The following is a 27,666-nucleotide window of genomic DNA, read 5'->3' on the forward strand; positions in this document are numbered from 1 at the left end:
GACTGTTTTTACAAAGATTGAGGCATTGTATGCAGTTATTGCTTTGGGCTATCCGCACAGATTTTTGTTTCTTTCCAGGTTGTTGTAATTAAAGATGTGGCTTATGTGGGGAAAAAATACAAGGGTTGATCCAGAAATAAGGTTCCCAAAGAGCTCCAGCCACATGGGAAGGTGCGAGGCGAAATCCGGCAACACTGCTGCGCGCGACTGTTCTCCCACTCTCTATTCTCCCTGGTCGCGCTTTGCTGCGCCGCTCATTTTTGGCGCAGCAGCCATCCGATATGGAGGTTCCCATTGTTGATCTTGCCAAGTGCGAGATTCGTTCCGTAATTCGCTTTTTGCACGCCAAAGTGACTCCACCCGTGGATATTCATCGTCAGTTAACAGAGGTGTATGGTGACAAGTGTAGGTCCGTTCAACATGTCCGAAAGTGGTGCAGAGATTTTAGTGCCGGTCGGAGAGAAGTCCACGATAAAGAATGGAGTGGAAGACCGTCAGTTTCGGATACGGTTGTCGAGATAGTTCAACGCGAAGTGCTTCAAAACAGAAGGATCACTGTCCGTGAACTTGTTGCTCAGATTCCTGGGAGCTTTTACGGTGCAGTGGAAAGGGCTTTGACTGAAAAATTGGGGTATCACAAGTGTTGTGCTCAGTGGGTACCGCGCCAGTTGACATCAGACCACAAGGAGAAACGCCTTGACTGTGCTTGCCAGTTTCTTCAAAAGTGTCAAGAATATAAGGAAGGGTTGTTCGACTCTATTGTCACGGGAGACGAAATGTGGGTGTTTCATTTCACTCCCGAAACAAAACAAAAATCCAAACAGTGGCATTACCCAGTCACCAGTCGCAAAGAAGTTCAAACAAACTCTTCTGCTGGCAAAGTCATGGCCAGTGTTTGGGATCATAAGGGGATTCTGCTGATCGATTTCGTGGAATGTGGGACAACAATCAACTCAGACAGTTATTGTGTAACACTAAGAAAACTCAGGCGAGCTATCCAGAACTGCCGGCGATGACGACTGGCAGCCGGTGTAACGCTGCTTCACAACAACGCCCGACCTCATTTCTCCTGTCAAACCCAGGAACTTTTGACAAACTTTGGGTGGACTGTCGTGCCCCCACCCACAATACAGTCCAGACCTCGCGCCTAGTGATAATCACTTATTCCCCAAGTTAAAGGAACATTTGAGTGGCCAATGCTTCCAGAGCAACTATGAAGTCAAAGAAGAGGTGAAACGCTTCCTCAACGGGTTGGCGGCAGAGTTCTACGTCATTGGGATACAGAAATTGGAGCACTGTCTGCAAAAAATGCGTAGAAAAAGATGCCAATTATGTAGGAAAAATACAGCAAAGTCTCATCTTTCCGATGATGTAAATTTTCTGTGAGAATAAACAGCATTTTTTTATTTCTAAAATTGATGGCAACCTTATTTCTGGATTAACCCTCGTGGTGTATATTCATGCGTTTCGAATACCTCAAAAAACTTTGAATACTGAAAGTAGGAGCCATAGCAACTATCGAATAGCGTAATATTCAATCAAATATTCGCCCAAGACTAGCAAATACAAAATACACATCTTATCAAAAAGAATGGCCAGCTGTGAGCACTTTCAAGATATGATAACTCTTCCTGGGAAAGGAAAATAAATGCCTGCCTAATGCATAACACAGCATTCTATGTGATATGAGCTGCTTCAGTTATGTGAATCAGTTGTAAGTTGCTTCACTTGTCATGTGTGACGTGTGCGATTGGCAAAAAAATAAAATAAAGAAAGACAGTCACTGCTGTGCACACTACGTAGCATATGTGTTGCTGCATGATTCTGCAAGGAGACAAAATATTGTTACCTGTGGAAAGACACAGACGAAAGATGCTATTTACACGCTATTTACACTGGAGCCAGGCAGCCAGGCTGACACTCGTTCGTGCCAAGGGCACCGACCAACTTCTTCGTCATTCTCGCGGCGGCTCGTCTCTTGAGCATCGCTCGATGATATCGTAATATTACCCCCCGGCGACGAAAGCACCGACACGGTGCTGTTAAATATCCAAGTTGCTTGGAGAGTTGTAGGGCTCGAGTCGGGCAACGTGGACAATGTCACTGGTTGTCACAGCGGAGGACGTAGTGGGCGTGGCTAGAACAATTTCATAGGTGACATCGGTCACTTTGCGTAATCACGCGATATGGGCCTGTGTAACAGGAAAGCAGTTTTTCACAAAGGCTGGCTTTACGCGATGGTGACCAAAGCAACATGAGGGCGCCGGGCACAAAATGGACATCACAGTGACGGAGGTCGTAGCGTTGTTTCTGCTTGTCTTGAGACACTTGTAGACGAGCGCGCACAAGTGACGAGCATGGTCAGCATGGGCGATTGCATCACGGGCATAATCGCTGGTTGAAGCTGGGGCGGACGGAAGCATAGTGTCCAGTGGTAGCATCAGTTCGCGACCGTACAAGAGGTAAAACGGTGAAAAGCCAGCAGTTTCGAGACGGGAAGAGTTGTATGCAAAGGCAATGTAACGTAGAGCCAGGTCCCAGTCACGGTGTTCGTCTGAAACGTATTTGGATAGCATGTCTGTAAGGGTGCGGTTCAAACGCTCAGTGAGGCAGTTCGTTTGGGAGTGGTAGGAGGTGGTAAATTTATGCTGTATTGAGCAGGCACACATAATGTCGTCAATGACTTTGTCCAATAAGTTGCGGCCATGGTCTGTAAGCAATTGACGCGGAGCACCATGCATCAAAATGATATCATGTAGGAGGAAGTCCGCAACATCGGTTGCACAACTGGTCGGAAGAGCACAGGTTACGGCGTAGCAGGTCGCGTAGTCCGCCGCGACTGCAACCCACTTGTTTCCTGATGTGGATTCCGGAAATGGGCTGAGAAGGTCCAAGCCGACACAATGGAAGGGCTCGGCAGGGATGTCGAGCGGCTGCAGGTAACCAGCGGGGAGCTGGGAAGGCTTCTTGTGTCGTTGGCAAAGTTCACAAGCGGCGACGTGACATCGTACGGAACGGGCAAGGCCCCGCCAGAAAAAACGGCGACATACACAGTCATAGGTTTGAGATACACCGAGGTGTCCTGCCGTTGGTGTATCGTGAAGCTCTTCTAGAACAGTGGAGCGGAGGTGTTTAGGTATTACAAGCAGGAACTCAGAGCCGTCCGGATGAAGGTTACAACGGTACAGAGTACCATCGTGGAGGACGAAGAGGCGTAGAGCAGCATCAGCCAGACAGTGTTCAAAACGGTCGATGAGTGCTCTGATGTAGGCGTCACAGCGTTGCTCGTCGGCGAAATGAAGTAGCTAGGATACAGAGAATACGCAAGAAGCACTGGCAATATTGGAGGAGTCAGAGTCGTCAACAGGGTAACGTGACAAACTGTCAGCATCTTGGTGCAGGCGGCCAGACTTGTACACCACGGAATACGAAAATTCCTGTAGCCTCAAAGCCCATCGACCAAGCCGGCCTGTAGGATCTTTTAGCGATGAGAGCCAGCAGAGTGCATGATGGTCAGTGACTACGGAAAAAGGGCGACCGTAAAGGTAAGGACGGAACTTCGCAACCGCCCAGACAGCAGCAAGGCATTCAAGTTCCATAATGGAATAGTTGCGCTCCGATGGTGCTAGGAGGTAGCTCACGTAAGCAATGATGCAATCCTTGCCACGCTGATGCTGGGCTAAGACGGCACCTACGCCATGACTACTGGCATCTGTACGTAATTCTGTAGGGGCATCACGGTCGAAGTGGGTGAGAATGGGTGGTGAGGTTAGAAGAATGATGAAACGAGAGAAGGCGGCGGCTTCTATAGTACCCCACGAGAATTGTACGCCTTTCTTCAAAATATTAGTTAGGGGCCTAGCAATTGTCGCAAAATCTGGAACAAAACGACGAAAGTATGAGCATAGCCCTACAAAACTTCGAATGTCTGCGGCTGTCTTCGGAACCGGAAACTCACGGACAGCGCGAGTTTTGTCGGGATCAGGCTGGACTCCGGAAGCGTCAACGAGATGGCCCAGAAGAGTAATTTGTCGGTGGCCAAAACGACATTTGGGTGAGTTAAGTTGCAGCTTCGCCTTTCGAAATACATCAAGTATAGTTGTGAGACGCTCAAGGTGAGTGTCGAACGTTGGCGAGAAGATGATGACGTCGTCGAGGTAGCAGAGGCATGTGGACCATTTGAAACCTTGGAGCAAGGAGTCCATCATAGGCTCAAAGGTGGCAGGGGCGTTGCATAATGCAAACGGCATTACTTTAAATTGGCATAGGCCATCAGGTGTGATGAACGCGGTTTTTTCTCTGTCCATATCGTCAACAGCAATCTGCCAATATTCAGAACGAAATCAATAGACGAGAAATAGCTGGAACCGTGCAGGCAGTCAAGGGTGTCGTCTATACGTGGGAGGGGGTAGACGTCCTTCTTTGTAATGCTGTTCAGATGACAGTAGTCTACACAGAAGCGCCACGTGCCGTCCTTCTTCTTAACCAACACCACAGGTGACACCCAGGGACTCGATGAAGGCTCAGTGATGTTTTTATCGAGCATTTCGTTCACTTCATCTTGAATTACTCGGCGTTCCAACACAGAAACTCTATACGGTCGTCGGTGAATAGGCGCAGCATCGCCAGTAAGAATCCGATGCTTGACCATGAGCGTCTGGCATAAAAGGTGATCGACGAAGTCCAAAATATCGCGGTAGGACGATAATCCTTTGCAAAGGTCTTCAGCCTGCGTAGAGGACATGTCCGTCACAACCACTTTCTTTATGTTGGGATCAACGCCCGAGGCTGGCGCGAGGGGCATGCTAAGCTCGCGAGAACCATCGGTCGATAACGCTGCCACGTATTGGTCGCCGAGACAATCAATGGTGGCAAGGCAAATACCTTGCGGTAGAATTTGCTTTGCCAATGCAAGGTTACAGACAGGCATGCGGGTATGGTTCGCAGTAATAGTAAGTATACTGTGAGGCACAGTGACGTCATACTGTATTGGGATGTCGGGCAGAGGAGTGACGAGGTACTCGCTATCAGGAACTGGTGGGAAAGACAGCAGTTCAATGTAGGCTATGGACTTCGGCAGCAGGCGAAGAAAGCTGGTGGAGCGTAAGCGGCAGTAGGGTGTGTCAGAAGGTTCTGCGAGCATCGTCAACTCAAGGCGAAGGGTACTGGAAGAGCAGTCAATAAGAGCAGAATGGGCGGAGAGAAAATCGAGGCCGAGAATGGGGTCGTGGGGGCAATGAGCAATTACGGTGAAAAGGACAGGAGTGTGGCGGCCGGCGATGCTGACACGTGCCGTACACATGCCGATGATAGGCACATTACCGCCATCCGCAATGCGGACGACACGTGCCGACGCTGGGGTGAAGAGCTTGTTCAGAAGGCAGCACTCATAATAAAAAGATGTGCTTCTGTATCGATGAGTGCTGTGACAGTATAGCCGTCAACGTCAATGCCAAGAAGGTTTCGGTTAGTAGGTAATGTGAGCAGAGGATTTGAGAGCAGGGTCGACAACGCAGCTTCACCTCCAGAAGCTCCAGTGCCTAGTTTTCCGGCTGGGTCCTGGAGGCGATAGGCAGTGAAGAGAAGCGGCGGGGTTGGGGCAAATGAGACTGGTGGCGTCGAGGTGAGGGCGAGCGGCTGTAGCGAAGGTTCGGATTAGGTGAATCAGCGGTAGTGGGTTCATAGCGGGTGGCATAGGGTACAGAAGGTCCAAAGGTGCGGGAATAAGTAAGTGGCGGCGTAAGTCCGAGGAGGTGGTGGCCATCGGTTGCGGCAGTGACGGGCGACGTGGCCGGTGCGACAGCAGTGGAAGGAGATTAGCCTGTCATCAGGGGTATGCCATTCGGACGGGTTGTGGCGAGAAGTGGCAGAAAAGGACTGCCGGGGACGAGGAGGGCCACTAGATAACTGGGGAATGCTGGGTCGAGACGTGGAACACACAGTGTTCAGACCCATGTTTTCAAATTCCTGCCTGACGACGGCCTGAATCATCGCAATGGCGGTTGCTGGCGGATCGGGAGGCGCTGTGGAGAAGGCTGGCGAACAGGCGGCCTCGAGTTCGCGGCGAACAATACGGGTGACGTCGTCACAGGTGGTGGTCTGACGCGGTCGACCCTCATATGTCGACGTAGCAGCAGTGTTGGGTAGCCGCGCAATGTGTTGTGAGATACGGCGGCTCTTAGCCTGTTCAAGGCGACGGCATTCTTTTATAATGGCATCGATAGTCGAGACGCCGAAAACAAGCAAATTGAAAGCGTCGTCGGCGATGCCTTTTAGCACATGTGCCACTTTATCTGCTTCGGACATATTATCGTCAGCTTTACGGCATAGAGCCAAGACGTCGAGGATGTAGGAAACGTATGGCTCTGTAGATGACTGAACATGAGACGCAAGAGCCTTTCTCACGGCAGCCTTGCGCCCAATGGGTTCACCGAACAGTTCCCGTAGCTTTTCTTTGAAACTGTCCCAACTGGTTATTTCGTCATCATGCGTTTGGTGCCACATGCGTGGGGTGCCGCCAAGATAAAAGATGACATTGGCGGGCATAATCATTGGGTCCCATCTGTTATTAGCACTGGCATGTTCATAGAGCGTGATCCAGTTGTCGACATCCTGTGCCTCGAGGCCAGAGAACACTCCTGGGTCACAATGTGGGGCAACCTTGACGATTTGAGCAGTGACACAAGCCGAGGCTGTTGCAGAGGTGGACTCGTCACCGGGAGGCGTGGTGACAAGCTCGGTGTGCCGACCACTTCAGAGTTCCCTGGTGAGGACGGGGATCACTGACCTCCACCAGAAACGTTACATGTGGAAAGACACGGACGAAAGATGCTATTTACACTGGAGCCAGGCAGCCAGGCTGACGCTCGTGCCAAGGGCACCAACCAACTTCTTCGTCGTTCTCGCGGCGGCTCGTCTCTTGAGCATCGCTCGATGATATCGTAATAATATAACAGCGTGGCATTGACCGAGGAGAAGACGAGGACAACTAGCCCAATCTGTGGCACTACTAAGTTTACAAAGGGCATCAGCATGTGTAATCATTTGAATTATTTGTGGTTGTGATAACAACTTGTAATGCAGGCAAGGCTATGTCAATCAGTCCATCAACGGTTCAGAAGTCACAGAGGCTGTGTTGTGAATCATGCGCTGCTTCGATCGTGTTTCATTTTCTCCAGGCTGTCGACACTTAACAGTATGATTTAACAATGAATTTACACGCAAAACACTCTGTGCCATCGCCTGGCATGCAAGCTCATTTATCCAGTGAAGATTGTAGCCTCTGATTGAAAAACAAACAAATAGAAGTGACATGCAGTACTTGTGCCATAATTTCCAGATTACAGTTTGTACTTGTTGTACAGTCCGCCCAGGTGTAAAGTTGAGAAGCCGTGTTTAATTTGCAAGCTATCTGCAATTTTTGTCTGGCACAAACTATCAGCCGCACTATATACAGTCAGTCCTTGATATATCGAACATGGCTACAGTGAATTATTGCGTATATCAAACACTTTCTATATCACCTGGAAAATTGCATTCATTTTATATATTTTTTTATGTCGAACGGGGTCGGATGTAAAATGGATATATAGAACTCTGCCACCCCAGATCATGTGCGCTCTGTTGACAGGCAGTGAGCATTCCCGCAACACACGTGAAAATAGCAGTGGCACGATGGGCGTTCCCGACTGCAGCGCACTATAGCTGCATACATAGATTGCGCCGAGGGCACCATTTGAATGTAGCGGCATACGCACATGGCGTCTTGGCTAGTTCGACAACGTCAACGATGCATAGCATTTCCCACACTGACTCCTCCTTGGTGCCGCGCTCTGAACCTGCCGCGTCTTGCAAGGACTAGCGATTTGCATCCACAAAGACACGTGACAATGCGTCTTTGAGTGAGCGGGACAATGCGCTCACTGGGCTCACTCATAGATGCTTTAGCAGACGCCTCTTAATACTTTGTTATTGGTAATGTTGCAATATGCTTCGATTGATGGACTTAAAGATTGCAGCACAAGTAGCGGCTAAATGAAGGCGCTGCTGAGGTTGATTCCACAACCGCTGATGTTGCCCCGCTCCCGACTTCATCTGGTGCTGTAGCTACTTTGGCCCTTCTACGCTGCTACTGTAGTGCAATAGAGGGCATCGGCCTATCGCTTGTGGATTGTTTAGACTATGTTGAGGACTCCGTGTTTAAGCACGCGGCTGCCAATAAGAAGCTGGGTACACTGCTGCAGTACTTCCAGCCAAATAAATAAATACTTTATGTGAAGCTTTAAGTGTGTGTTACCTGTGCCACGATTGGGGCGTGTTCGTTATTCGGACCGCGCATTTGGCCTAGGCCACCCCAACTTCGCACAGCGGATGAAGTCGGCGCTACCTGTGCGGCGCAATCGACCGCGTGCTCACGGCTGGCGAAGTTGGCGTGACCTAGGCCAGTTGCGCGCGGCGCAATCGAATGTGCACTCCGAACAACGATCCTTGGTCACGCCCTTGGTTCATTGATTGATATGCAAAGTTATTGACGCATTTTTTATTTGATTTTATATATAGAATTCTGTCTATATCAAACTATTTTGTGATCACCGCGCTGTTCGTTATATCGAGGTTTGACTGTATAACCGCATGAAGTAGCAGTTGCTTGTCTAGGTGCTCCGAGTGAAAACAGCAGCTCACTGTTATGCAGTGGGTTCCTGCATGCCCACGTGTCGTACCTGGCAGAGGGCAGCCCTGCCTGTCTGCTGCTCCTCACCGTGGACCGTGACCTCTTCTTTCCTCTCCAGGAGTGCCGCCGCAAAATTGTCGAGGTGAGTGCCCTGTGTTGCACATTTCTCTTCTGCAGCTACACATGCAACAGCTGTGACATGGTGCAAAGCGTATATCGAATTTTATACAAGGTGCTTATGATGCTAATAAAAAGACTTTTCCAGCGCTCAGCAGAAAAGAAAAAAAATAGTGTTTTATAGGAGAACACATATACAATACACAGAGGGGAAATAGGGAAGGAGCAGGCTGGCAACTGCCGCCGAGAGAGGCACGAAGCCAGCTTACTCTTTAGGATGAATGGGGTAGAAAAGGAAGTTGAAGATGAGAAGGGAAGTAAAGAAGAAAGATACAGCATGATGACAGTCCACAAAGACAGAAGTAAAGCAGCATCCAGGAATAGAGTGCGCAAGTAGGAACAGAACATACAAACAGGTGCAGAAAAAAACATGCAGGTCACACTAATTATAACAGAATGTAAGAAATACAGAAAAGCTAAATTAGGAAAAAAAATTTTGTCCCGCACAGTCTTTCACAAATGAAAGCCCAGCCATGTTTCTTGTAGAAAAGTAAGCGGGGCACAATGAGCCTGGTCACATCAAAAAGCACAGCTACTGGGATACATGTTCATATACTGCAGGCCAAGTAGGCTGTAATCTCCTAGTAGCGACGTGTGCTACTCAAGGAAAGGTAGGGTGTAATCTCCTAGTCGCGATGTGTGCTAGGCAAGGAAAGCAAGGCACTCTAATGTAAGGCACACAAGTGTCTCGCAGGAACCAGAAGAGGCACACGATGCACTGTCTACACGATCTGGCTGGTATAATGTTTCAGACACCAGGACAAAGCCGAACCTTAACTTGAGCAATAGAGCTCTAGCACAATGAAGCAAGCCTCGGCCACGAACGCCAGGAGGACAGGATCCTTTTGTAACACAAAGAAGAAGGAAGGCAAAAAGGATAGAAAGCAGCACGACTGAAGGAGTGCCGGTCTTCAACTGATTTTTTACTACAAAAAATACATTACAATCCATATGAAAACAGGATGGAATACAGTAAGCGCTCATGACCACCATAACTCTTACTGTATGGGTAATACACGGCCACTGACAAAGCTAATCAAGCATGGTTGAAGCTGTGCGCACACAGCTATCACATCTTTTTTTTTGTTTAATGCAAACAGCTTTGCGTATCAGTCAGCATTTTTCACTTTTGTACTTCCTCAGAACACATGTGCCTTCAAACAAAGCTGTACAGTGGCATTTTTTACAATGACCTGCAGGATATCAGGATATATGGGCTTATGGCTGTTCTTGAACTGACAGTGCATAAAAAATTTGCCATACAGGTTTCTGGATGGTGGCTTTGTATCCAGGTGGTGAGACGCTATGGAAGAAAAAAAGAAATTTGTTCTTTGAATGCCCATAACTTGGCTACTACTGTGGCTTTTCAAAAAATTCTTTATGGAGAATGTTTGCTTGGCAGTGCATTAGAATGGCCGCTTGCGAGCACATCTTCAACTGCACATGGTTTAGGTCTCTGTGCAAATGCGTCACCCCTTGCTGAAGCATCACATCCCCTTATGTTGACCCTCTGCCTATTGTTCTGGGTGTCTTTGGCCTGAACAGCACTGATCGAAAGAACACGACAAGGAACTCTGTGCTCTCATGTCACGAATGTTTTGCTGTAGCGTTTCTCATAGTTCTTGCATAACTTAGGATTGTGAAAATAGTCCACTTACAGCAAAATTCTATCTACATATTATATATATATATATATATATATTCTGCACGCAAGCAGAATGCAAGCCTTTTGTGTTCCGCACTCTAAAACGCTCTGTTAAGTCCTAATCGTTTGTAGCATCAATCCTTTCACCCTATCCCTGCTGCCTGCTGTGCTTGCATGTGGGCCTTCTGTATTGCATGTATTTTTTACCAAAGTAGTAATATGCTATGCGCTCATTTGTCTTTGTGTCATGAGTGCCTAGGTCAAATATTTGGTAGGGAAATTATGAAAATACGTTTATTTACATTTGAGAATCATTCAAGTGTTACTGTGTGAAGGTTTTGAAGTCACAGGCGTTTATAGTCAGAAACAGTTTGGAGCACTCTGGCGTGCACCATCGTCCTCTGGTGAATCCAAGTTGCACCTACCGTTGAATTCACTTTCTTCTTCAAAAGAAGGCCCAGAAAAAGCTTTGCCACGGGATGCCGCCATTTCTTCTTCCACTCAAGATAATTAAACACAACCAAGGACATACAAAACCGAGTTTGCCAACTAACAGTAACATATCAAACCACGTTTAGATAAACCGCCAAGGTGTTGCCATCAATCAGTGCCTTTGAGAAGTTCAAAATGCAGCTGCCTGCCGATTTGCCTGCTTCGGTAGCAAATGGGTTAACACATATAAATACCCAACAAAAATCATATATGTTGATTTTCCATCTACACGTGCAAAATACAGATAATAAGCACAGTCAGCAAAAACAAATACCATATATACCCGCGTAATGAACGCACTTTTTTTCCCAATGTACCAAAGCAAAGTTGGGGGTTGCATTCATTATGCGGGGTAAATTTCATGGAGACATTTTCAAAACAGCAAAAATTGAAAAGTAAGGCGGTAATGATATGGAACATGCATAAGTTATCTATGCAGTAAACATACATTTACAGTCGCCGACCGTTTATTCGGACCTCACGGGGACCACGGAAATGTCTGAATAAAGAAGTGTCCGAAAAAACAGATTCAGAAAAAAAAAAAGAAATCCTTTATTTCCACGCACTTATTCAGGCTCGGCAGTAGGCTTGAAGAAATTGTGAATGTGCCGTTGCACGCTGTTCCATTTACGTGCAATCAGATCAGCCTGAATCTTAGAGAGGGTCGTATGGTCACTATAGGCGGCTGAAAGCACAGTCACTGCTTGTACAAGCTCCACGTGCGACGGCAACGGTGCACATGGTGCGTCATCTTCCGACTTGGAGTCATCGTCCGGCGGGGCAGCAGAAACGTGACGAATGAACTTGTCTTCGTCGAGTTCTGCGCATGTCAGTACAGCACTGTCAGTATCTGTGAAACTGTCAAATGAGACGGTGTCCGGAATCGCAGTGCCACCACTGCACAGGTCTTGAAGAACATTTTCAGCGTCAGTAAGCAGCACATCGGAAGACAACAAATCCTGGGCCTCCACGGCACCCGCTTTATCAGTTGCAACAAATCGAGCGTGCTGAAAGCAGTTCTGCAGTGTGACAGGGGTCACCGCCTTCCAGGCATCCGCAAGAATGTTTATTGCCGACAGAAGGCTAAGAACGTACTGCTTGCCGGCATCGACGCAGAGGACCATGCAGCTCAAAAAGCGTGCTCTGTAGAGGACCTTCAAATTTTTATAACACCCTAGTTCATGGGCTGGAGGACACTCGTGGTGTTGGGCAGCAGGAATTCCAAGCAGATGGACTCGAGATCATGGAAGTGACCATGTGCACTGCAGTTATCCAGAAAAAGCAGTGTGTTTTGGTTTTGCGAATTTAGCTTCGTGTTGAGCTTGCGGATGTAGTCACTGAAAAGCTGTTGCGTGATCTACGCTTTTGTATTGGTCGCATACCACATGGGCAGCAACTTCACTCCCTCGAAACACCTCTGGCTTTTTTATTTTTCAATCACAAGAAGCGGAAACTTCTCTGTCCCTGACATGTTGCTGCCTACCATTATGGTGACGCGCTCTTTACCATGCTTCCCACTGTGGCAGGGATCGCCAGACACAGAAAGGGGCTTATTGGGCAGCATCTTATAGAACAGAGCTGTTTCATCGCAGTTAAATATGTCTGGCGAAAACTGGCACAACAGCGACTCCAGAGTCTTCGAGCGATAATTTGCAACAAGGCTCCGGTGGACGTCATCACTCTCGCCGCACATCCTCTTGAAAGCGATGTCATACCTTTTCTTGAAATTGCGGAGTCATCCGTCTCTGAACATAAAGCCCTCAATGTTTGTCCGGAGAGCGAGCGTCTCTGCCTTCTGCTTCAGAAAGTCTCCAGGAATCCGCTTGGCAACCGTGGCACACAACCACATGTACAGGGCTTCTTCGAGCTTAGGGTGACTGCCGTCTCTAAAATTTTTCCTTTCTAAGCTGAAAGAAGACTTAGTTGCTTCGCCGAGAATCTTCGTCTTGTTTTGCATGTAATCCGTGACCGTCTGCTTCAAAATATTAACTTCTCAGGCAACTCCATTTTGAGACCGGCTGCTCTGGACTTGCAACACAATTAGCAATCCTTTTCGCCATTGACATTGGGGTATATTTAGTACCACGCTTGCCGGAATTCCCCAGCGCAGTCTGCACGGGCACTGTCGGCGCTATTAGACACTTGACACAATGTTTCCATACGCCGCGTTGGATCACTGCAGCCTCAACACAGCACACAAAGCAAACACCACTGTGTTGTCACACTGACACTAGTCGCACAAACTAAAGACAGGGCCTACTCGCAGTGTCATGCACGAAGAAAGAAACAAATCAGCTGCTGGATTACCTTGATGTGGCTTACTAAGCCGAGACCGGAACTGGTGTAGCCACTCTACTGAACCAGGCAGAAACGATAGTGATGAGCGGAGATTTGCAGTAGCACCACCTCGTGGGGCAGCAAGGAGGCTCAGTTCAAAACAAAAATGGTGTTCAGCACCGGTCAGAGTCGGTGGGGGCGAGTGCTATCGATCGAGTTGGCTTAAGGAGTGTCTGAAAAATCAAACGAGAGGTTGCAAGGTGTCCGAACTTTCGGCAGTTGTTATACATTATGGTCTATGGGGAGAATGGTGGTGCCACGAAGCACTCCGAATAATCGAGCATGTCTAAACTGTATACTATTTGTAAACTGTAAATTCACTCTGCATCAAAACCACCAGACGTGCGTTTCAGGACGCTGGCCGCTTCATCCACATTGTGGTTCCACCATAGAATAGCGAACCAATGCATCAGCTGCACAAAGTCGGCGCAGCCTATCCCAATAGCGCGCGGTGAAACTGTATGCGTGCTCCAAACAGCGATCTACGATCTCGCCCCAGCTCATCCTTGCAGCTGCTTCCGGCCATCTGCTGTTATCTGCTGTTATCGCAAGCATCAGGTTGAAGCGCACGCTTGTTTTGACAAGCACGCTGTGTGCGTCTCCTTGACCATCCTGCTCATCGGCATATCAAAGATTATCGGTGTCCGATCAGCATTTCCGCTTTGTGAGCAGATGAACTCTGTGTCCCGCAGCAGGTATATATAACTTGACTTAAGGCCCATCACGCACATCAAATCCCAAGGCAGGCAGAAAAGCAAGCCACAGACACGCAAATTCAACACTACGCCCGAATATGACCACTATAATGATCAAGTGCTGGCCACCCATTCTCAACTTAGACTCTCCCGTGCGCCACGCCAGGCCGCGCATCCCGCTCGCGCTCTCTCCTATTAGGTCGGCGAAAAGTATGTAAACTGTGTATGTTGCAGAGAGCCAGTTGCATTTTTCTTTCTCTTGAATCTGCAAGGTGCCTTTGCACCGGCACTGCCGGAAAGTATGCGTTAAGCATTAAGTGCATGCACTTGCTTTAAACACAAGTCTGAAAGTGAAAGATTGTCGTCTCCAAAAAACTACAGCACGGCTGTTCGATCATGGGACAGTACAGTAGCAAAGTTAGGGGTGCGTTCATCACATGAGTAAACACGGTATTTTGCAGAAACCTTTTGAGCAATAGAGGGCCAACACTGGGAAGAAAACTGGAAGTGGGCTTCACCCCAAGTTACCTATGGCTTCGTGTGGAACTTGAACAGGCAGCTCTCATCATATGTGAATTATAAGTAGACATCACATTTGCTTTGCATTGTGTGTGATACCACTACAGCCGGGGATCTTGCAGTGATCTGTTTTCTCTGACCATGCTTTCAAAAGAAATCATGGACATGTGCCAAGATTTTTGTTCCTTATCCTGTGTTCTTTCTCTGAATCAACTGATGACTGCCTGTCATTCAGTGAAGGCTGAAGACATGTAGCCAGAAACTCCATACTCATTACCAAAACTTGGCAAGAACATTTTATTTCTTGGTGTGTTTCCTTAGGCCACACTAGTTAAGGGCCATAAAAAGTTAAGGGCCTGAAAATGTTGCATATGGTTGGGAGTGTTAGCGATTACTTGTACAAAGTGCAACAGCAAAGCACAAGGATGAAATAACACAGAGGAAGAGGGGGAGGGGGGGGGGGTTTGCACAAGGTATGGCAAACTAAGGCAAGCAATGAGGATCAGTTATAGAGAAATTAGCTTTGATCACTTGTTATTAAGAACTGTGATATGAATGTGACAAAATATGGCGCAGTGCATTCAACAATTTGTTGTAGCAGTACGCAACGCACTGAATAGTTGGGGCAATACAAAGACATTGCAAGTACTGACTACAATGCAGTGCTAATGTAGCTAGAAGAAAGAACAGCAAATGGCAGTAAAGATACGTTTAAAAGATGGACATCATCATTGTCCTGGCAAAAGAAAGCCAGACACACTTTTCATATGAAGTGCTTAGATAGACGCTGGCGGGAATTCTAGTCAAGACTTAAATGAACACTAAAGGAAAATGTTAAGGCCTGCTAGAGTGATAGAATGCTCGAGAATGTCTAAGGCACCAATATTATCGTGAACAGAGAGTTAATAATTGAGAAATAGAGGTAAATGCAGGACACTATTTGCAACTCTTCCATGACGTTCAGGTACTACACTGCCCGATGACAGAGGTGCTCCTCATTATAATTCTGTCCCTAATACTCGACCGCCATTCATAATGAAGAAATAATTGAATTGCATAATAAGATGGAAGACATGCTACTTGTACAGTTACGTTCAATTTGTAGAAAAAGGAAGTAATTGACCTTGCTCTTGACAACAACGTAGGCGATCGAAAGGTTTTGTGTTCGCTCAACACCGGCGGCGCCCACGCTTTCGCATTTCAGTAGTTTCGCTATCACGAAGTGCTGCGCTGATTTTGCTAGTTTGCTAAAATCACACAAACTGCAAGTACTAGTGGAGAATGCCATGTCCATGTGATTGTGGGTGATGTCTGAACTGCCCACGCCACTTGACCAAGAGCAGCTGTTACATTGAATCTACACCGCTCTGTCTTGGCTCGGTTTTGCCACGGCTGCACATTTGAATTTTGTGGAAAAAAACTTAGCGCCATCTGTCGGTCGCCGTTTTGCTCACCAACGGTTCTAAAGGGTGGTGATGGTGTATGCAATGTCACCACTCCCCTGCTGAGGGGTGGGCACTTTGAATTTTGCTAAGGGTATACGGACCCTCCAGATGCAATTTTCTGTTAAAGTGTTTTCCTGGCACAACACAGGCGCTGCGAGTTTTCTGGAATGGTATTTTAACAGTCCACGTAGTATTTGCCTTTAGTGTCCGTTTATATATGTCGCACATGGTGAACAAAAATGAAGGGAGAGACGGGGACACACATAGTGCTATTGTGTTTTCCCATCTCTTGACCACGGTCTTTAATACTAAATGGCCAATGCTTTCATTTCTGTGTTACTGATACTGATTGCTTGCCACTTTGTACCATACCATGTTCATTCTTCCCTCCCCATTTTTAAAATTTTATCCTTTTTGCATTTCGTACAAGTTGTCATTTGCTTCTCCTACCTTACGTAATACTCTCAGGCCCTAGACTCTTTCATTATTATGTGAGGATAACCGTTTTTCAAGAGTCGTAGAAAAAAAAATTTGCATCATACCAGTAGCCCCAACACTACACTTCTATTGAAGTTCTGCTAGGCTTTTACAAAATTGAGAAAGCTTTTGCACCTTCTTCCTTCCCCGTATTTTCTTGTTTGTGCTGCCCTGCGCTACAGAGCCTGCAGCGGAAGAACTGCCTGGAGGCCCTGAGAGAAGCAACCGTGACTGGTGGCTACAGTGTGCGCGAGGCAGGCGTGCCCGAGCTCTACCACTTCCTCTACAAGAGCAAAAGTGGCGCGCAGCTTAGCAGCCCGCGGCTGGAACCCCCGTACTCCAAGGACCCCGGGCGCCTGCTAGCCCTGTACCGGCTCCTGCACCACCGCATGTACCAGCCGGCCTGCCCGCTCAAGATCCTCTTCTGGGCCACAGGGAGGGAGACACTTATGGGATGGGTACGTGCAATTGACGTTGAAGGGACGACACTGAAACAACTTTTTGAGCATCGTGGAACGTGATTTTACAGTGGAAATGTAGACAGGACAGAGCGAGATGCGCAGGACAAACACAGAACTTCGACTGGCCTTTATGCCCACAGTGATACATAAATGGCCGTCATCCTGTGGGGGTTACAATAGAACGTTGCCACTGTGCACATTACCATCGAGCACATTCACAGCATTTGGATATGCAAACGAGGTATCATTGTGTTTAGATAAAGCTCTTCTTTTTTTTTTTTTGACAGAAAAATAGATGTAGGGCTGACATGACATTCGCCTTTTTTGTTGAAGACCATGGTGAGAAATTGTTCCCAGTTCATAGACACTGCTGCAATGAACGTGTGAGCCAAATATGGTCCAACCCCATTGTAACAAAAATGTATCCCACGTGAAAATGCCTTCATTATAAGCGTATATATATGTATTCGCTGCTCTCCAATTTTCCCAGAGATCTTCTAGGCTTACTTGGTTTTACAGTTGAACCCAAATATAACAAATCATCGGATATAAAAAAATATCAAATTTGGTTGGGCATGTTTTTGTTTCAGCAGCGTATTTTCATGCTATGGCGAAACCAAAAAATGCAGGATCTGACACAATATCAGTTATAGCTGAGCAGCTCTGTTTGCGTGTGGCCCAAAATATGTACTATTCCAATAGCAACAATCTCAAGTGCATTTGGCTGATTTTTTTAGATAATAGATTTTTTCAGACATGTTTTTATTCAGATTTCGCGTGGCACTGCCTTACGTCCGTAGGACCAATGTTCAATGGCAACGAAAGTTTCAGACACTGCACAATGTGCTGCTCTATATTTTGGACGTTATCCACACATACAATGCTGTAAACATGGCGGCTTTCAACAAAGTTGCTGCCATGGTGGCTTGGCACCAAGCAGCAGCTTTCTCTGTTGAAGTTTATGCGATTCGCATTGAAGCAATGTGGGGACACACTGTCTTGCAACCACTGAAACGCATTATGGATGAGGCAGGTACTGCAGCCATGTTCTCTCGCACTTCCGTTTGAACACGTGATTGCATTTCCCCCTGCATAATCTACTGGTGCTGCTGTGAATATATAAAGTTAGATTCCACGCTACTATGGATAATATTTTTTTTTCATTGAAGAGCAGCACATACACTCAGTGGCACATACGCAGTGACCCAAGTTGCCCCGAAAGAGTTTAGATATAGACAAATATACATACCTCAAACAGGGTGAAGCTTGCAAAGAATGCTAATTGCGTTAATACCATATTTACGCGAATCTTAGCCGGCCCCGATTCTAAGCCAACCCCCGAATGTAGACTGAACAAAAGAAGTGAGGACAGCATTCACAAAATCATAACAGCATTTATTTAATATGAACATGCCGAGTTCACTCTATGTCGTCACCAACGTTTGCCTCGTCCCTATGGCCCAGACCACGCGCACGCAAGCTCGCATCTGCATGCCCGTGCATGCGCAGACAGTGCGTCATCGCATGCGTCAAAATGCGGCGCGATCTCGGTAAACAGCTCCTCTATTATTGTGCATTTATCTTCGTTATCGCTGTCATCTCGTTGTTGCAACACACTCAGAAGTGTCTCCCGTTGCTCCTTCCAGCGATGGACGTTTTTCTCATTGATGCAGAAGTCCTGCCTGGCTTGCTATGCCTTTGCGGCTAGCACAACTTTTCATTTGAAAGTGGCACTATAGTGTGCGATTACGATAACTCCACGCCGCACGCCGATACCATAGAACCAGCTCCGATACGACACAGGTCAAAGCGACAGCATCGCTCATGTACTTCAATTGACTACTGGCCTGGCAAGTAGCGGCTGCAATACTGACTTTTCTAGATGGCGCTAGCTAGGGACCATGTTTATAATTTTCACTTACAAACAGGCACATTTTCTAAAATCCTCGAACTAAGCCAACCCTAGAGTTTTGTATATCATTATTTGGAAAAAACTATCGGCCTAGATTTGAATAGATACGGTATGTTCATACTGTGGGTGTGTGAATACTTGAATATCCGGTTTGTGAAATGAATATCTAATATTCGATTTCTCGAATGTTCAATCTTTATAATATCAGTACTTTTGGTGAATGACTCGGCCATGGTCGGTGCCTTGATGCATGCAGCGTTCCAACGGCATGCGATCTCTATTGATACAAGGTTCATCCAGGTCAATGATACCGATCGAAACGTTAACACAACATGGACAGAGGGAACTACAACAGCGGTGCGTATGGAAGGCACAAGAGTTTGTGCAAAGATCTTTCTGATTAACCACCGAAAGACAACCTAATTGCATCAAGTACAGTAAAACTGCGTTAATACATAGTTGGCGGGGACGTGCGAAAAATATGTATTAACTGGTTATATGACATAACCAAAAACCACAAATTAGCTGCGACTTACCTTTCAAAAGTGAAAAGAAGTAATGAGTAGTAATGTTCACAGTACACACCTTGATTTAATCCGAAGCAATGGACCAAAAGTCCATTTCAGTGCTGCGGCACAGGCCTTGCAGTGACAACAGCCTCCTCAAATCCTGAGAGGCCTCCGGCCAACCTCGTCACGAGGCCTTTCTTCTCGGCAAATTCCCTCCTCACAGCCACAGCATCAGCAACCGCCGTCAGACACGGACCTGGATGGTCCGCTTCGCCATCGTCACCGTCGTCCTCGTCATCTTCAGCTGCCACGTTGCTGTCTAGGTCACGGAACAATACCAACTGCAGAGACTCGGCATTACCCTGATGCTCCAACACCTCTGTGAGCAGGCCGTCGCAGTTGTTGGCCCGCTCTTCGTTTTTGCCATTGCTCACACGCACAACGAACTTTGCTTGAGTGAAGCAGTTCTTGACTATGGCAGAATCCAGCTGCTGCCACAAGTAGGCTAGGAGGTGTATGTCACCTGTATGTCGATGCAGTACATCTTGTTGCACTCCATTGCTAGCAGCATTCTGCACAGCAAGTACTTTTTTGTATAAAAGCTTGACTGAGCCGGACATATTCCTCGAAAAGCTTTGAAGTCATCCAAGCTTTTGTGTTGCTCCTGTATGTGACACCTGAGGGCAGTTGGGCACCTTTAATGCACCTCGGTTTTGCATATCAGCCGATAACAAGCAGTGGCAACTTTTGGCTTCCTGTCGCATTGACTGCAAAAGCAACCAACAGCCTTTCCTTGGCACGCTTTCCACCTTTGCAGTTTTTGCCCTTGAATGCGAACATTCTGTTGGGCAGAAGTCTTTAAAAGAGTGCTGACTCGTCCAAGTTGAAAACGTCTTCCGTGGCGTAGTTGGCTAGAGTTTCCGGCAGCTGCCCATTCTACAGCACCTTCGTGGTTCGCATGTGCTGCCTCTCCGCACACCACCCTCGCACTTACATTGTGGTGCACTTTAAATCTTGCTAGCCAACCGCTGCTGCAAGAAAAATTCTTGCAGTTCATTTGACTAGCAAATATTTCTGCCTTTTCTGCGAGTAGGGGGCCACTGACTGGCAAGTTCTGCGCCCTGGCTTTTTTCAGCCACAACATCAAGGCCTCTTCAACTTCGGGAAACGCTGATCCTCTCAAGTGCCACCTCTTGATGTTCGATGCTGCACCACTCCTTATCTTTTCCCGTACTTTCCAGATGCCACAAACTTGTTAAAGGCAGTACCCATGCACGCGTGACAGCGGCCTTTGTTGTTCCGGTTTCAATGCTACGAAAGATGTCCAACTTCTCCTTCACGCTTAGTATGCGATTATTTTGTCTATTTGGTTTTGGCATGGCTCCATTTCTCTGGATGAAACTGAGTGAAATATCCAGTCACCACTCAACCACTTCAAATGACACCACGTCGATGGCACATGTGCAATGCGATGACACACTTGCAATCAGGTTGCGAAGCAGTAAAATGGCAAACGTATGGGCAGGTCAGAACGTGAGGGTGATGGTTGCTGCGATGAGGCTTTTGGCTATGCTGTGCTCTCCGTGCTTGATGACCTGAACTAAAGGAGCAAACCCAATCACCATCCCCAACATGGTGTCATCGATGCTGCGCTCTCCGTGCTTGGCGGCCCGATCTAAAGGAGGAAACCCAATCACCATCACCAACGTAGCTTCATCGATACACGGTGTCAATCGGTACCCCCAAATATCGATTGAATTGCGGTTTCCGCGTTGATTTTCCTTTTCAAAAGTGAAACAAATTTTTTAAAAAAGGTGCAACGTGCTGGTCGCCATACTGTGACTTAGTGAAAATGGCACACACTAACTGGTGCACATTCTACGAGGCACTACACCGTAAGCAGTTAGTCAATAGAAAGTTTTAGCTTGTCTGGTATTTGGGTAAATGCAGGCAGCCTGGGTGTTGCGGTGGAGGTATGGCGGTGCAAATGTGAGCGGCCTGCATGGTGCAGCTACCTGGTGGCGCAAAGCTCAAGCTGACTAAAACAGCTAATATTGCAGTAAGCAAGTGTATTCTACTTCGCTGCTGGTGTGAACTTTTGGCAATGGCATAATCATGTTAGTGCTGAAAATTTACACCCATAGCGGAGTAAAATACACTTGGCTACTGCAATGTTAGCTGTGTTTGTTTGGTTGAGCTCTGCGCCACCAGGTGGCTGCATCATGCAGGCCGTTCACATTTACATTTGCGCCCCAATGCCCAGCCCACCTGCATTCACTCTAATACCGGACAAGCTAAAACACTCTTAATACATTGGGCTCAGTGGGGGCTCGGCTGGGGAACTGTACCAGCTATGTTTTAACTCTAACTATGCTGTAAGCAGGTACATATTAACAAGGTTTGACTTTATGCGAGTTCAGTGTTCATGCATGCAGATTCAAGCTGTTGGTAGCTCTATAGCCACACATGAGCTTACAGATCAATTTGGCATGCATGCTTGTGGTAGTTGCCATCTCGTCAACCGCATACTGGAATGCTGCTTCAACGGCCGCCAGTCTTACCTGTGTATGTGACTGATCACTGATGAGCCACCTGTAGGAACATATTAGTGACAAGCTTTTGACGACAGTTTGCGACCTGTTATTGCATCAGCCAGTGCCAAATTTTTGTCACAGCCGTACCATTGGCAACTGTCTAGCTCGGTAGGCCTAACCAGAGCTGCATCATTGGGTGTTCGTGAGTAAAGTTAATACCGAATCAATGCAGATATATTCACAACGGTTGCATGACCCTCAGAAAGCTCACCAACGAAAGCGAGTGCACGGGATGATCATTGCATGTTCACGGCTACCATCTTCGCGACATACTGTACGGTGGCTCGTCGTTCTGAACACTGTTTGTAGGCACACAACGGTCTCTTCTTGTAGCTTTGAGTTACCCATCACAAAATTAGCTTTGTATCTACATGACGCGCCCAAAAATATGTGACAGTGTGTTGACCCCCGGCTGCAGACGTGTTTACACAGACGGCAGATGGATGAGGGGTTGGGGGAACGTCGTGCAAACTTGCCGTGGGCCTCCCAACTTGAGAATTCATTACCATTGGCGCCGATGGCTATGCGGAGCGGTGCTGAGTGACGAATGCACATTCCCCCACTTTTCTCTGTTATGCAGATTGGCCTTGACAAGCTGACGATAACACAAAAAAACCACCTGCCATAAAGATGGAAAAACCCTCATGTTTTTTGGAAGAAAACTGGAATACTTTCTAAGCAATAGAAGATTGCGATTAAGCACAGTATGGCCAACTATTAAACTGGTAACCCCATTGATATTTAGGACAACTTTGCTATTTCTTCAGCTTCAGTAGGAAAAAAAGCACTTACCGTAATTCTATTTGACATACATTCTATCGATAAAAACTATTTTCCAGACCTTCGTATACAAACTGAGTTGTTATCAGTGCTGGCATTCTAATTTGATCTCTTTAATAACAGTAGAGCATATGATACATCTCGATTCATAGGTACCTACCATAGTTACTTGATTACAATCGAGGGCACAATGCCCTTGATTGTAATGCACACCCATTTCCGTGACCTAAAAGAAAGAAGCCTTTTACAGTACCATGTACCTCATTCTTTCATACAGAAATACAACTTTCTTTTATTTGGAAAATCAAAGATTTACTCCCAATATGCTAAAGCTGTAATAAATTAAAGAAAATCTCAGTTTCGGCCGAAAGGCGAAGCATTTATTGCAATAGCAAATTAGTAGACAGCTATATGAAAAGTAAGGATAGTAGTTTTATCGACCGTATAAACATTTAAACGTTTGCTTACTAACTAAATTAACAAGCATGGCGTCATGCTTGCACAAACAAACATGAACACGTCTCACTCAATGACCATGGAAACTCTTTATCAAAACGCTGGAGTGAGGTAGTAGGGTAGCAGAAGCAAGCGAATTAACGTTTGTGCGGTTTCTTGCTTCAATGCGAACTAAGCGATGAGAACACAGCACGCTGCGCCTAGGTGTGTATACTTGTCCCCGTCACAAGATCGCTTTCAAGATAGGGGCCACGTGGCCACACGGTACGCAGCAGCCGCTGGAGTAGGATGCCTCTGCTGTTTTTGCCAGTCCCGCACGCAAGTTTCAGGAATGCTGCACGCCCGTGATTCGGTAACGATTTCTGTCCGTCTCTGCACACATGATCACCTGCACACATGATCACTTTCCTTTTAATTGCGGCATCGTGATGAACTCGGCGCGTGTTCGCAGTTGGCACTTCCATGCTGATAAAGCAAACGCAGAAAATGGGAAGACAGATGGTGAACTAACCTAAGCACACTTACCATGTACTACAGCACATAGAGGAAGCTACGGCAGCTATGCTCAAAGTGCGTATGAGGTGGCCATTTTGAAATGCTGATGGTGATATGGTAAAGCAGATTTAGGATGGTACTCAATTCTAAGGCGCCCGCAATTTTTGGACCCATTTTATTGAGAAAGGAGGGCATGTTAGATTCGAGTAAATATGGTAAGTTACTGTTAGTTAGCAAGGTTCTTGTTAAGTAACGTGATTAGCCTCGCTGTTCTTTGCACAAAATTGGGAAGCATAATTTAAATTAGATTTTTTTAATAAAATTTTTTGTATTCAGTATTCCATTTGATATTCGGCTTTTTTTTTCTTGATTCAATTCTATATTCAATTTTAAATCTACGGTTTGGTATTTGCGCACCCCTAGTTTTACCCTAGTTACCCTTGTTTGTACCAGTACACCTCATTGGTGGTTAAGCGTGTGATTAAGACTGGTGAGCATACCAGTGGCAAGGTTGGGTCCACGTGTGCCCCTCCCAGTGTCTGAAATATAGTTTGGCGACTATATTTAGCAACCGCAACATGAACGTGAAACATTTCGTCTACATGTTGAAACGGTACACCCTAGATGTGCCTGCACATTTTAAACTCCAGTTTGTCTTGGTAGGACTGCAGCCAACTGACCAACACGGTAATATGGTGTGGTCGCACCGAGCACATTATTGTGTATGAGTGATGATACAAAAGTGTGTATTTAATTTGTTGTTCCGTGCCGTGTACCTGCACGACAAGCCGCCAGTTGGCTCATAAAATCCACAAGAAATGCTTTGCTAGCACTTTGAAGGCATCGTGCTTGCATTTCATTCACATGGAGGACATGATCACAAATTTGGCATCTCGCTGCTGTGTATGCTTATAACAAGGGGTGGTAAAAATGCCGTCATTTTTGTTTGTTTTCCTCCCTCACCCTCACAATGCAATTGCCGTCCTCACCTCACCCTCATGTTGAAAATTTGATCCCCTTCCCTTGTCCTCACACTAAAAATGCTGCCATCCTTCTCTTACCTTCCGTTTTCTACAATTTGAAATCGTAAAATTCCAGGGATGTGCGAATACTAGAAAAGTTGGAATATTATCGAATATCATATTTTTAATATTTGTATTCAATTTGAAAAATCGATATATGAATATGTTCGAATATTTAGTTTGATACAGATATATGAATCAAATCAAATATATTGCTGGCCGTGCGGGAGCAAACACTGTTCTTGACATTTTTTTCTCTCTAATCTAAGAATAACGGGCCGATTTTAAAAATTTTGGTATAATTTCGTACTGCTAGCAAAATTTCGCCTGTAGAGCACACTTAGCCACTAAACGTGTAAACATTGCGGGAAAATCAGCCTCCCAGCAGCAAGGGGCACGGGTTTGCAGACAGCGAAGGTACACTTCTTCTTTTTCTTTTTAACGCGATAATGTTAAGGGCCCCGTGGCCCAGAAAATCTGGGGTTGGCGTCGAACGTCGTTTCGGGAAAAAAAAAAGTTTTGAAACCACCCATACCCAGGCCCTCCATGTGGCACAAGGAAGCTACTGAACTAGTTGAATTTCTCAAGCTAAAATACGTGAAAAAATCGTAAACTACGACTTACAAACAACCCACAGACATGATATCTCTCGGATTGTTATCTGACTATACAAGAAAACGTAATTTTGTTATGCGAATACTCAAAGAAATCCCCTTTCCAGCGTTTCACCATTCATAGACCAGCCACGACGTCCGCCATTTGTGTGTGCCGGCATCTGAGGGTCTTGTGGGCCATGGAGCAGCGCAGCTGGTTCCAGCACCGTGTTGTCGTTTTATTCCTTCTGTTCTCCTTGTCCTGGGTGCGCTGTTACAACCCTTACCATGAATCCCAACCAACTGGCCCAACTTGCCGTTCGGATCCTTGCAATACCTCTAGATGGCACTCGCCTCTGCCGCATCGCGGGCAACACAAGAGGCCACGTTTGTACCAGAAAGCCCCCCTTCATGCATAGCATTTGCGGCCAGCGTTTCTTGGTAGTTACGCTCCAGTTGCCGGGAAGCATGAGAAGTAGTCAGGGATCTTTGAATGCTATCGTGTTCCACTCTTAAAGGCGAAGCTTAAACGTCCTCCAATTTTTTTTTCTTTTTCTTTCTTTTCTTTCTTGCAGCGCCAACCCCAATTCCGAGCTTATTGCTTGACAGCAATTGCGATGAGTGACAACTGGCACCGGGTCAAACACCTCCGAGTTTACGGACATTTGATGTGGTATAACAAGGCACCGGCTGGCAAGGACAGCTAGTGGGAATTAATAAATTTTCCAAGTTAACATGAGCTAAATATGCAATGTTCTTGTATAACGGCTTACTAGTCTAGTTTTTTTTTTTACATCTACAATGCAATTGCAATGTTCTAACATAACAAATTAACTCAACTTGCTAATAAATGCATGTGCATATCATTATTTGACATTCTATTCTATATTCGAAGCTAAGTATTCAATTCGTATTCGAAAATTTTGATATTCGCACACCCCTACAAAATTCCAAAAAAATGCAGAAGTCAAAGGGAGAGTCGCTGTATGTAGCACTTTAACATTCCGCTAAACTGATGTGGGGATTACGCTTACGCAAAGGAAAGTGAGTATGTATTTACAGAATATATGCGGGGATATCAAACGGTCCAGCTGATTGGCAGCTCATGCAGCGCTTCTTCACAACCTTGCCTTTCTTGCTGCACGGTTGTAGCATTCATGGACAAGTGCCATGTAGCAACATTAGGAGGTTTCATTTTTGTTTTCATGGTGGTAAATCATCTGACGGCAATGTTGAATTTGTAGAAATACGAAGTGCCATCTTAACGTGTTATCAAGGCTGAATGTTCTTGAGTGCATGCCAACTGTGGTGGCTCAGAAACTAATGTTGTTTTTATCAAGCATGAGGTCACGTCTTCCATTTATGCCATGGCGGTTGTACATCGGCAGTGGGAAAAGTAAAAAACTTTAGTAGTGGTTACTACACTTACACACTACACTACACTACTACAAGTAAGCTTACATAACAGCACTGAAAAGCCGAAGCAAACACCTTTCCAGAAATAAGCATGCTTGTTAACAGCATCAAGCTAGCCATTATTTTTTTTACAGTGCATGCCTATGGATGGTGAACTAGATGGACCATGAATGTATGTGTTGAGTGCTGTCATGTTTCTAATAAAATGGCAGCGGTATTTTTCATGACGGATTTTTGAGGCTGGTTGCGGAGAGAATTCGTTAGAATTCTTGAATATATACTGTGCAACTAAAAGGTAATCTATTCAACTATTCTGCTGTGCTTATTCTTGAGAGGCAGTGTAAGAGCTCAGCATTGTGTAAGCTGAATGTTTACTGTAAATAAAGTCGCTTGACTGTCGTTGCGATGCGCGAGCTTAAGAGCTTACACACCTGTCACCACATTTATTGATAATAGGCAGGCCTCTGAAATTAGGTGGGCCGTTTTCATTTTTTATTTGTCCAGATTACGCATGCGCACTCAAAAATAGGCTTGCAACTGCAAGCTGCACAATGGGTAGCCAAACGTGATAGACTTGCATTCTTTAATCTGGAGGAATGTTCTCGCAACCTTTTGTTTATACATCTGCCCGTTTGGCCTATGTAACAAGATCCACATGACAGGGGAATCTCGTACACATTGTTGCGGCACGCCACAAATATTGGCCTATGCTTTGCCTTGCATGAATTGTGCACAACCTAGCTTGACATTTGTGCGCATGATTGCATAGTCTGGCACAGACTGAATAATTTCTTCAGACAAGAAAAGAACTCCAGCACCATAACGGTTTGTGACATGTTTGAGGCCATGTGCCAGCCTATGCACATAAGGATCCTTCAGACTGTATAACGAAGCAAATCCAAAATTCAGAGTTTCGCCCCACCAATATCAGCATGTGCGCTTATAACGAATGTTGGACATAACGTAAGTA

General features: G+C 46.2%; 1 protein-coding gene across 2 annotated transcripts in view; it reads left to right on the forward strand.

Moving 5' to 3' along the window:
• The window catches only part of Mon1 (vacuolar fusion protein MON1 homolog), a 58,889-nt gene that overhangs the window by 28,350 nt on the left and 2,873 nt on the right, over positions 1-27,666 (forward strand). The window contains exons 6-7 of one of the 2 annotated variants that reach the window (XM_075695034.1): positions 8,693-8,813; positions 16,641-16,916. In XM_075695034.1, coding sequence (XP_075551149.1) covers positions 8,693-8,813; positions 16,641-16,916 — 397 coding nt within the window. The remainder of the gene's footprint in view (positions 1-8,692; positions 8,814-16,640; positions 16,917-27,666) is intronic. The other variant, XM_075695035.1, reaches the window with a different exon arrangement.

This window comes from Dermacentor variabilis, chromosome 6 (genome assembly GCF_050947875.1).
Source record: "Dermacentor variabilis isolate Ectoservices chromosome 6, ASM5094787v1, whole genome shotgun sequence".
In the NCBI taxonomy this organism is placed as follows: domain Eukaryota; kingdom Metazoa; phylum Arthropoda; class Arachnida; order Ixodida; family Ixodidae; genus Dermacentor; species Dermacentor variabilis.